The 12,075-nt window shown below is 39.3% G+C and overlaps 1 protein-coding gene across 1 annotated transcript in view; it reads left to right on the top strand.

Moving 5' to 3' along the window:
• The window catches only part of SKAP2 (src kinase associated phosphoprotein 2), a 121,141-nt gene extending 113,201 nt beyond the window's left edge, over window positions 1-7,940 (top strand). The window contains exons 12-13 of the mRNA XM_074574899.1: window positions 5,962-6,063; window positions 6,471-7,940. Coding sequence (XP_074431000.1) covers window positions 5,962-6,054 — 93 coding nt within the window. The 3' untranslated portion in view covers window positions 6,055-6,063; window positions 6,471-7,940. The remainder of the gene's footprint in view (window positions 1-5,961; window positions 6,064-6,470) is intronic.
• Window positions 7,941-12,075: the final 4,135 nt, after the last annotated feature.

The following is a 12,075-nucleotide window of genomic DNA, read 5'->3' as shown; positions in this document are numbered from 1 at the left end:
AAAACAATAAATAATACTTGAAAATCAGAAATTATATCTTGCACAGGAATTCTCCTTCCCTGTTATTATTTCAGTACAAGCCAATGCAATATAGTGCTGCTCAGTCTGCTATTTATGATTCATGGAAATCTCATCTCTGACTTAACCCTTAGAGTGTTAACTTGTTGTCTAGATTATCCTTTATTCAGTGGTTGTACATTTCCAGTGTGGCAGATTTTTGTTCTTTCAATACAAGAAATGTCTGTTAAAATGCTCGCATCTCAACCTGTATTTTGTGCTTAGTGAAAAAACAGAGACATCTCCCTAGCTCAGGTTACTGCTTGTGAAACAAGGTACAACCTAATAGTGCAGCTGTTTCATGATCAGCGTAGCATTTTGTACATTATCTCTATAATCTTCATAAAATGTATTTATTCAGTATTTTTTTCAAAAAGATGTGAAAGACATACTAAAATCCGTAGTGTTTTTTTTTTTTTGTCAGGCTGTTCTCTGACTGATCATCCTGAGAACCATATTTAACAATAATTTCTCTTTCCATGACCATACTGCCCATGTCTACCTTAGCAAATAATAAGTACCAACAGGAGCAGATTTGCAGCGTGAAACACCTGGTGCTGAGGCCCCAGCATCCACACTGTGTGTTTTCAAAGGGGTTTGATGTCGGAAGAGGTCAAATTTTGTGGAATGATTGTGTGGAATGAGAACACATTAGTGTCTGGAGCACATTCAAGTGCATCTTCCACTTTAGTTTTATCTGAAAGAGCTGTAGCGCGTGTGCTCTGAGACTGACGGCTCTGCAAAGTGAGACAAGGTGGGGAAAGCGGGAGCACTGGGAGATCCACTTTAGTGGGACACTTCTGAACAAAACTAAACTGCAATACTAAGTTGCACATTTCCTTCTTCTGGCTTGTTTAGGTATATTCCTTATAGGAAAAAAAAAAAAGATGGCTAAACATAAGTGTGAAGGCCTTTAACTGGAAGGTTAGTGAAGACAGACTAATGCAAAGTGACTTTAGCTCTCTTGGTTTGCATACTGATAATCTGTAAGTATTTACCTACCTGATCAGAAAAAATTTTGGCATTGTGTCATCTAATGGAAAATAAAATGGTCCTTCTATCGTTCCAGGGTATTTTCAGGGGCCAGTTTTGGTTCAGAATTCACTCTGCTTCCCCTGATTTATATTGGAACTCTTTAATTGGTGTCTATTTTGTCTCATGTCATTGCAGGAAATAAAATCTAATAATGCAACCATACAATAAATCTGAGGCTTATATTCTTAAAGATGACCATTTTATTGCTGTCTTAAAACAACTCTACTACCTGTGAAGAAGTCTTGTTCAGTTATCTAAACCATTTGTCATTTTCTGCTTTTTAGAGAAAATGCTGTTCTGTGCCAAAAATGCTCCCTGGTTGATAGTGTATCATTCAGCAATTACACCAAAGGAAGTTCTAAAATTTTTTAGCTAGTCTGAATCTCCTGGATGAATTAAAGGTGTTTTAAAATATTATCTTGCCAAAATTGCCCCCCAGGATATTCTTCGAAAAAAAAATTTCACCTTGCTTTCCGCACATCTTTAGTTTGATAGGAGAGGCTACTTATTTTAATGCCAAACAAGGGTATAGATACATTTTGCTTTTCAGTTTTAAAGCTTGCAGATCTTCAGCCTGTAAATTAATACTACTTATAGTGCCACTGAAAGAGGGCAGGAGAAAAATCTTGAATTCACGCACTTCAGTTGTGTTTTTTTTAAAATACCACTCCATTGTTTTCTTCAAGGCATTGAAACACAATGATGATTTTCAGCAACTCTTTTTAAAAAGCAAAACAAATTTAAAAACCCCACCCCACAAACACAAAAAACATACCATATGTATTGAACAATAGGGACTAATTACCCAAGGACCAGATGTTGTCAACTTTTGCTGAAGTCAGTAGAAGTTAATACGGTGCAAAGCATCTGGAGATCCTCATTTACGCAGAGGATCTGTTCTAAAGGTAAAGACTGTTTTGGAAATCCCCTTGCATATAATTTTTTTTCTCTTCTTGCATATCGAAATTACTATGTAGTACAATAATCTTGGCTTTAAAAGATATCGGTAAGAAAACAGGTAGTCAGGTAGTGTATTTCTACCTCCTGTGTTTTCCCCCAGTGCAAAAACTTTTAAGATCAGTGTCTCGTGGAGTCACAGGTACATACAAATTGGTGGGACAGGGACAAGGAGAAGCATCTGCTCACAGTGTGTTCAGTTGAGAGCATTTAAGGAGCCTGTAAACCCTGATGGCATTTTATTTCCCCCCCCTGCTATCATAGCATGCTGTACGGAGAGTGTTTTGCCAGCATGTTAAATATTAAGTCATAACCTGTTCCTTGCTGCCCTGTGAAATGACTTCACTTTGGTTAATAAATTTCTGCTGGGGGAAAAGACCCAACCCACTCTATGACAGACAGCGAAAACACAGGAGTAGCTTAGAAAGCACTTGCTCATTTGTTAAGGCGGTTGTTTCATATTATTTGGTGCAATATATTCCCCTGCCCTGGTGCGTGTCTTCCAAGGGGGGGCGGTGGCCGCTTCCTCCCGCCCTGTCCCTGCCCAGTGTGTCCCAGTGTGGCAAATGTGCTCCCAGTCACATGGCAGTGCCCTGGCCCCACACTTGTGCATTCCCCTCATTGCTATAACTGGCCCTGCCCCCCCACCCCCCGCTCTGATCCCTCTCTTTGCCTCCGAGCAATTCATTTTGCAGTTATTGAATTTCTTTGGAGAGTTATTTTCATACAGCGAGCATCACAGCACCTCTGGATCTTGATAGCGTTTCTACATAAGGAGAAAGAAGCTTTGTGTTAGTAATTACCTAACATTGTCAGGAGCTGACTGCAGGCCTCTTTCTAGTGATAACAGAATAACCACATAATGTAGCTTTATAGCACATGATTAATAGAAAATAATTACACATCCTACAAAGGGATGCAATATTTCTTATAAATTGACTACAATGGTTTCCTGTAGATTAAAGGACTCTTCATTATTTTATCAGTCCTTCTGAAGTATAGTCGCTTGCCTATGTTAGCAGCGATGTTAAGAGCTGAATGCAGTGAGGGATACCAGATGGTAAACCCAGTGGTACCTGAGATCTGAAGCTGACGCTTGCAAAAGCACCATGCTTCCCAACTCTTAAAAATTCATATAAACCTCCTAACTGTATTCATATACTTCTGCGTATTAATCTTTATCTCCCACAAATGTGGGCTTTAGACTTTTATTCTACACATCTTAAGCAGCCATAATAGACATATGGACCTTACAACTGCAGTGCATTAATTAAATTATATTGCTATGAAGGAGTTTATATGATAACGATAGAAACAATACATAATTTGGGTTTTTTGTGTGACTTCAAGAAAGGACTGGGGGGCACTGCTTATCTGCCCGACTAGTGAGCACTCTTTTGTGGTATTGAGGACAGAAAGGAGTGGTTAGGAGTTTAAAGAGAAATGTCTGTACTTTAATCAGTTTAAAAGGGAGTGCTATCTAATTATTCTAAAACCTGAGATTAAAGTTTTATATTCTTGGTAGACAGGTATCTGCGTTATATTTGTGTTCAGACTTCTGTAGACTGCAGATAGTTTAATTGGGATTCATGTTGCTCTTGAGACCCATGCAAAGAATAGTAATGTAAAGTAAAAGCTTCTGTGTTGCGATATTGTCTGTATGGTATAATGGTTGCAGTGAATCCTTAAATTAGTTTACTAGGCTGTTACATCAACATTCATTTCATCTTCTCACTTAGCTTCGTGCCAGAGCAGTAAGTGGTGTATTAGTAAGTAGCAAAACCCAGAAAGTTTTCAAAACAACAGCACGCTTTTAGTTTTAATTTGAGGTATCTGAATTGTTTCTTTAAAAACAATTGTTTCTAAGTTCATGTAGTGTTGCTAAGTGGAACTTTTTCAATGGGTAATGTAGTCCGCAGGCTTTTTCTGTGCCATTTGTCATATGCAATTTAATGACTGCTTAGCTAAGCCACTTCCCCCATTTCATGTATTGTTTGTTTTTTTGGCTGATGTCTAGCAAAACTTGCTTAATCACTTCTGTCAGTCACTTCACGAGATCCATGTAACAGCTTAAAATCTTTTGTTGCTTTCTCTTGGAGAGATTTATTGCTGAGATTCCAGTAGTATACGTGAGTACTGCTCCTTTCAGCAATTTCCCACTTCAGTCTAGAAATCTAGTTTGTATATTTAACCAGTGTATTGTGAGATAAAACATAGATTTTTTTAAAACAGGCTGATCTGGAACATTATAAACCTCAGTGTCAGGGTATTATTTAGCCTTTAAGGATTTGGGGTGTGATGTGTACACCCACGGGAAAGGTTATGAGCGGTTCTTAACTTCTGTGGAGGGCAGTTTGCACTGAAGATCAGATTCAGATACCTCTAGACTTTCAGACCAGAGCCATCGGCAGCAGTCTGTTCTGCAGTGGAAGGGGGAAGAAGGTGGAATTACTTTTGCAGCCTTCTCATTTGTGTGTTCACATCATAAATGAAGGTTTTCCTGCCGCTTCTTATGTGGATTTTCTTTAAGTCACACTTACTGCTGTATTTTATGGATAGCAGGATAGAATCTTTTAAATAAGCAATTCACTGTGAAGAGAAGGAAAAAAAATATTTAAGACTGGTGTTCAGCCTTCCACAGTACAAAAATATAAAAGTGTGTGTGCCTACATGCAAGCGTGTTAAAAGAAAAAAAAAAAAAAAGAAAAAAAAGAAAAGCCTGGGCCCACATGAAAGTGGGCCATCAACAGGGTTTCATCGTAGTTAAGCACGGGGAGAGCTGAGTACACTGAGCACCTCATAGGACCCTAGAGAACTCTCGACCAGGCCAAATATGCCAGCAGCAAATCATTATAGCTCAGGCTCTAATGAAACTCCATTAACCCTTAAGCTCCACTTGACTATTTATAACTGAAAAACTTTATCTACAGTCAAAATAATAGCTTCATCTCAGTAGGACCATTAATTCAAAATCCTACAGCCTTTTGCTTTTTTCGTCAGAAGAGTAGCGTAGAAGGAAGCAGATGTTGCTTATCACAGATATCTGTGTATTTTTTATTTTCCATGTTTGTTCCAAAGTAATTTCTGTTTTACTAATCATTCCATTTTGAATGGGGTCTCTGTTTTAATAATGCTTCATTTGTAACTCAATATATGTGTGTGTGCAATTTCAGCTGTTACAATTTATTGAACCGCTGTTAGGATTGATCTTAAAATATTTACCTCATAGGAAAAAAATTAAATTTGGATCCCACAATACTCTTACTTGGTATTGCTTTTGGAAGATATTATTTCTTTAAACTATTATAATTCATTTTGTTTCATATTTATCTCACTAAGCCTAAACAAATTTCAAACAAAAGTACATTAGTCATCTGTCAGACATATGAGATCTGCCACAGAATTTTCTGCAAGCCTAAAGCAATAGTAGACTTTGTCTGTAGAAAGAAATTATGTATTAGATATATAGTGTTCCCTTCACGTTTGAGTGAAGTAGTATTTAAAATAAGTTGATTGTAAGTTTCTTAAGAGTTTAGCCTTGTGATACTGAAAGAATCCCCGTTGATTCTTCTTTGTCAACATTGTGCTATTAGATTTTATTTACAAAGGTAAGATTTTTATGTTTGTAATTAATACAGGATGGACAGGTCAGCTATTTTTAGTAGGTGTTATAGAGAAGTGTGGCCGTAATTAAGAAATTTTCCTGACTATGCCCGGACTTTTTAAAATTTAACTTCTCTCTTTGCCTAACTCTGCATGTGAATGCCTCTAACAAAAAGATATAATGTTTTAATTTTCAGTTGAAATGATTATAACTGTATAGAAGAGAAAGCATCCATAAGGAGTTGCATACAAAACTCTATTGCATTTATATCAGACTAAAGGTTAATATTGCATATTGTTTTCAATTAGGAGTACAATAGATTTGGCTGGTGGGTAGGAGAAATGAAGGGAACCATTGGCTTGGTGCCTAAAGCCTACATAATGGAGATGTATGATATTTGAGAGGCCTGGGTAAGTACATTTTAATCCAATCTTCTGTAATGGCTTATATGTTCCCTTGTTCTCTGTTTCATAAGTATTTCTTTCCTGGAACCTTTGTAGGAGTCCTGTTAACATAAAGATTATGGCAAAATATATTGAAGGTTCAATTAAAGCACTTTTTCTAGGATTCTGTATGAAATATTAAACCACAGTGTACAGAAGATGATGTATTTTATAGCTACGTTCCTGTTCCAGATTTTTTTTTTGGTAAAATAAAATTGGTGTGCTTTCCAGTTAGTTTTGTTACTTCAGTAAGTACTATGTATGCATCTGTGCAGAAAACTGTGGAAGGGGATAGATATTTGGGCTGGGTTTGATAGGCATGTTTGAGGTTTTTTGGTTAATGATGAACTTTCAACTTCCTTCTCCCTAATCAGGAGAAATCTGCGCTTGAAATCAAGAGTGGTGTGCAGCTGCAGTTTACAGACCCGGCCTCTGAAAGAAGAAGATTCTGCCGTACACGTTTTGTGGTTTCGGCGAATGTAGTCAGATCGTTGCCTTGTGTGTATTAAACATTAAAAACTATAATTGATCACAATTCTGCGGAAATGTTCTTCTTAGCCACTTTTTATGGAATTGTAATGCTAGGAAATGAAATAGATGGTAATTAACATATGGGGCACAAGCAGCCAGATCGTGCCTGTTGATCTTTTCTTAAGCAGCACTCTGTATAGCTATAGGTTTGTGTTCTTTCAGGGAATTTGACTGTTTTCCTGTTCCTCAGTTTTAGAAAAATTAAGCTGAACTTCGAAAGTAGAAAACTATTACTCAGTTCATGCATACATTAACCTTTTAAGGATCACTGTACATTTCATGCAGTTTCCTAGGAAAATCAAGGGAAATTTATGTGTAATATTGCAGATCTTCAGGGTATTCCGTTTCCAAATGTTTTTGTATTCTGTTTTAGCCAATGATTTATTTTTCTCATACATTTAGTATTGTTATTGTTAATTAATATTTTGTTACCACAAAATGAAGGCTTGGCTTTTTTGCTGATGTAAGAAATCCGCCTGTGTGGTAATACTGCCCTGATACTGTTCTGACTTTGAGATGTGAATTAGGTGAAAATGTCTAAAAAGACAATATATTAAACCCCACAATTTTTTGTGAAGGCAACATCAGCTAAATGGCAGGTAAGAATGAATTTTGTCCGTGGTAGTGTGAAATATTTCAGCTGTACCTTACAGATGCTTTCACAAAGTCAGATCTGGATACCTTGTTGGTATGTGGAATTTCTGATACAAGTTGTGCAACAGACCTCTTCAGCTTTACGTGGGTTAATAACGGCTACCTGCAGTCTTAGTGTCAAACCCAGAACTTTGTGGCTAAAAGCATCGGTTCAAACATTAAAAATAAAAGTACACTAAAATACTCTCACTCGTGGATGAGGGGTTGGGCAGAGTTAATATTTTAAAATCCTCTTGTTTTGGAGATGTGCCTTACTATTAGCGTGCAAGATCAACTTTTTTTTTTTTTGAATCCTCCCACACACTTGATTTGTGAGACCCTTAATCTGCCAAAGAGGCAGGTCAAGCCCGTCTGCGAATTGCTGAGCCTGTGCAGGTCCCCTTGTAGTTGCTGGTGCTGTTTACGCTTCAGGCGGGCCCTGGAAGCACCGTGGGTTAAAAGGTAACGTTAGTCTGGGCTGGGAATTAGATCCTCTTCAGTAAACTAAGATGTTGTGCTTTACAGTGGCTAATGTCTGGTACTTGGCGGTACGCTGGATTCTAATAGGAGTCAAACAGGGTACGGAGTTTTGTTGTAATTTTTTAAAAAAGAGATAGTCATTGAAATTGATTCTGTACGTTATCAGCAAAGCATTAAAATGATAGATTGTGGTCTTCAGATCTTTCACTACTTTAATTTATCAAGTGTGCTTGTGGGTTATGTACAGAATGTGAAGCGTTAACATCGCGGCTAGAAAAGCTCCTTCTCTCTTGTGTAACATGGCAGCGTAATAAATCTGCCCACCGAAATGTCGCCTTATTAATCGTGTAATTCCGAATTCCACCACCACCTACTTTTTAGGAGAGTAAATCCTCTCCCCCGCCCTTCCTCCTTCTCGTTGAGACGAACTACATACGCGGGAAACTTGATTTAGGACCGGACCCCAGCGGGGACGGCGCTGCCGAGCCGGGAGCGGCTGCGCGGGAGGCGGCGGCGCGCTGCCCTGCGCGGCCCCTGCGCGGCCCCCGCGCTGCACTGCGCGCCCGCGGCGGTAGGTGGCAGCAAATTTTCACAGGACGGGAGGAGGCCGAGCCCCCCCCGCCCCCGTCCCCTTCCCCCTTCCCTGCCGCTTCTGCCGTTTTTCCAGGAGAGGGAGTCCTTTCCCAACCGGTGAGCCGCTTCCCGGTGCCCAGCGTCTGCCTCTCCTGGGTGGTGGCAGCCGGAGAGAGAGTGTCTTTTGTTTGTACTTCTCCTTCCCCCCCTTTTTAGTACACAGACTGCCTTAAAATTCAAACCGTGAAAGATTGCCCCGAAACTCACTTGAAGTGTCTTGGAATAAACCATGAAATGGGCCACGGATGAGTTGTTTACTGTAAATCTGTGCAAATGCCATAACCTTTTTTTGGAGAAGAAAATCTCTGTTAATACTACTGAAACAAAACTCAATGGCAGAAAATGCTAATTGCTTTATTTTCTTTGTTTACCTAGATTGCACTTGCCTTTCCATAAACAGAAAACCAGCTAATTTTTTAAAAGGTGATTGTAAGTCATATTTTGTACAGCGTTTTACTTGATTATTTGCTCTGTTCTGGATTTGTACTATACTGCCATTAGATCTTACAATAATGTTCTACTCTGCAAATTTTTAAGGTTCAAATAAAGTTTAATTGTTTGCAAACTGTTATGATGCTAATAATTCAACAGCCTGCTGTGTTACTAATGAAATTACTTTGTTATGATTAATTTGGAAAATAGTGTGTTGATTGTAGTAATTAAGCACAACAAGGTGAAGTAAATGATTCTAATGCCATCTGGCCTCCAGACTGAATGAAGAAATGAAATGGGGCTGTCATTTGAATTTATTCAGAGAAGTAAGGGTAATACAAATGCTTTTTATAGCAGAGGCACCCGGATATCATCGTGCCTCTCTCTAGTATTTTTTTCATGTACTTCTATATACAGACAATTGGTTCGTGTATTTTTCCAGCGCCTAGTTAGGGTATACCTCTTTGTGCATACTGCCACTAATTACGTGTACTGATGGTAGCGTACGTGCCAGTTCTTCCATCAGAGAGATCTATGGATAAGATTTAGAGAAGTGATGCGTACCAGCTTACCTTTTGCTCCTCCAGTAATGATAGAAACTTTCTTTGAATGAAATTAATCTGAATGTGAATGCTAATTAAGATCCTATTCTATATTCAAAGCCAAATGCATAAACTTTCTTCTTTTTGTCTCTGGCGTATGACACAGCATTAGAAGGAGCGTAAAGAATAACGCTTTGGAACCTGATCCAAAGACTGCTGAAACTGAGAAGCTGGTGAATTTGGTTGCTTCTGGATCAGGCTCTCAAACAGTAACTCAAAAACAGGCAATACAATTTCAAAGTGTCTTTTGCTGAATGGTCTTTGTTCTCTTTCTGAAAAAGGTGCAATTATTTCCATAAGCTGAACTAAACAAAAGAAAGGCACTGACTTCTCTGGACCCAAAAGATAGAAATCTATTTTTCTATCTCAGGTAAAGCAAAATGAAGTTGTGGCTCTAGATCAGAGCCCCGGCTTGATAAAAGTTCACTGGGATCTGTAGGAAAGCTGTGAAATATTAAAACATGGGATGAAAGTACCCAGGTAGATGACAATGTCGTGCTCTTCAGCTGCATGAGCCATTTGATGTTTCTCTCATCTCTCTCCCTCAAGTTGACGAAAAGTTTATTAGTATGCAACAGTGGGAATAAGTGTATGCATGGAAACCTTATAAACAAGTTTCCACTTTACATAGCACAATGTGCTGATAAACTGTAGGACCTTCACTTACCAGGGTTTCTCTGAAGCTGACATTTCTCAGACGAGCATCTGCTTAATTCCATCTTTATTTAGAAAAACTGACACTGAGCTTAGTGCGGGGTGCTCTGCCAAATCTGTGTCTCTCTTTTCGAGGGTTCATTTCCTGCCCAGCATCCCGTGTCTTACTGTGAGGGACCAGTACCAACCAACTTCAAACTATGGGCTTAAGATCGCGGGGTCAAGCAGGGTGTAAGCACAGTATTTCATGCTTCTACGATGAAATTGTGACTTGGCCGCTCTCTCCTTGCTACAGGAGGGGAGCAAGGAGAGAGGCTGAGAGGGGAGGCTGAGATGGTGACAGGGTGGGCAGGTCAAAGGGATGCCGCTTTTCTTATCCAACTGTGTTGTGCCAAGGAATATAAGTATGTTCCCTGTAAATTGTAAAACAGATCAGGCAGCGATAGGCCATGAATTGTTGTATCATAGCCTTTTATGGATTTGTTTAGGAGCAATTTTGTAACGGGATCTAGACAATTCTCTTTCTGCTGCCTGGAATTTTCCTTAGTCCCAAGTACCACACAGAGAAATTGAGAGAGAGCTGGGCTCAAAGCAAAGTGCAGGAAAAAACCTCTGCACCTGAAAGCTATGCCAACGTGAGTCAGATTTAAAACTGGAAATGTCAGCTTCTTCACAGCCTTTTGGGATGAACAAGTCTTTTAATTAACAGGAAAAACTTAAAAATCCAAGGTGTCATCTTGTAGCAATGTGTGGGAGAATAAAGTACAGGCAGCCTGAGAAGAGCTGGTGGTAGATGAAGAGGCAGACAGATAGTTTCAAATGCCACTAAAAAACAATCTCTCTCTCTCAATTTTCTGCTGGAGCAAACTGATGTGTTGGAGCTTTTATCCTGAAGTAGCCTCAGTATCTCACAACCTGTTGAACAAATTTCCTTTCACCCTCTATTGTAAAGCAAGTGCTACTCCATAAAGATATTTGGTGGCTAATGAGCGTTTTACAGCAAGACTTTAAAGTTTATGCTGCGGGATGAAAAAAAAAATCCACATTCAGTTACAGTGGAAGGATTTATGTTGGCAGAATAGAATTACCAGTTTGGCCACTTCCAGTCTGCCGTAATGGCTTGCATATTTGTAAATAGTGCCATGGGATTTTTAACGGCCACAGGCAATCGGTATTTTAGTTTTACACCTCATGCTACAAGACAGGGTACGTAGCGCTGCAGAACTGAGCCCCGTGCAGAACTGCCTGGGTTATGGTGGGTGGGGGGGGGAGAAATAAAAGGTATTATGCAGGATCATTATCAATCTTTTCAAATTCCAGCAGCATGGAAGTATGCCTCGGCAGTCTCCCACCCAAGAGCTGACATGGCCCAATGCTGCTTTTTAATAGTCAAATCTAATAGGGTCAGCAGGAGAAGAGCAGAGCGCAGGCAGCCTGACAGGCGTGGGCAACTCAGTTTATTCACTGGCGGTCATCAGCCTCTCAGACTTATTTCGGTTTGGAAGGGAAAAGATGAAATCTGTAAAGAGTCACGAGGCATCAGGGAAGCAGAGGGACCTTCTTCCTTTTCTGCTGCTCTCTTCCGAGAGGACTGCCATTCTTTCCTTATATTTAAATTAAAGGCAGCCAGGCATGAATGCACATGTATGTGTGTGAAGGAGTGAGTTTTATTAAATAGTCACTTACAATCATGTTTTGATGCTGGTTTCTCCTTTCTAAAAGGCATTTGCACGCTGATAATAGCCACACTGCCTTTACTATAGAAAAACGGTATTTCTAGCTTTTAAAAAAATTCTATTTCCAGTTATCTAAAGGCTCCATTCTAGTAACGTATCTTCTCTCTTGTCCTGCATTTCCCATCATGATAGTACTCTTGGTGCATTGTGGCAGGTGCCTCTTAGCAAAATTTGTGTGTCCTTTGTGACACTAATTTTTGTTTGCCTGTACCAATAAAATACTCTAGGCTAATTTTTTGCAACATCTTTCCCCCCTATTTTCAAGCTAATTTTGGACT

The sequence above is a fragment of the Larus michahellis genome, chromosome 2, assembly GCF_964199755.1.
Source record: "Larus michahellis chromosome 2, bLarMic1.1, whole genome shotgun sequence".
In the NCBI taxonomy this organism is placed as follows: Eukaryota; Metazoa; Chordata; class Aves; order Charadriiformes; family Laridae; genus Larus; species Larus michahellis.
This window is presented reverse-complemented; position numbering and strand designations above follow the sequence as displayed.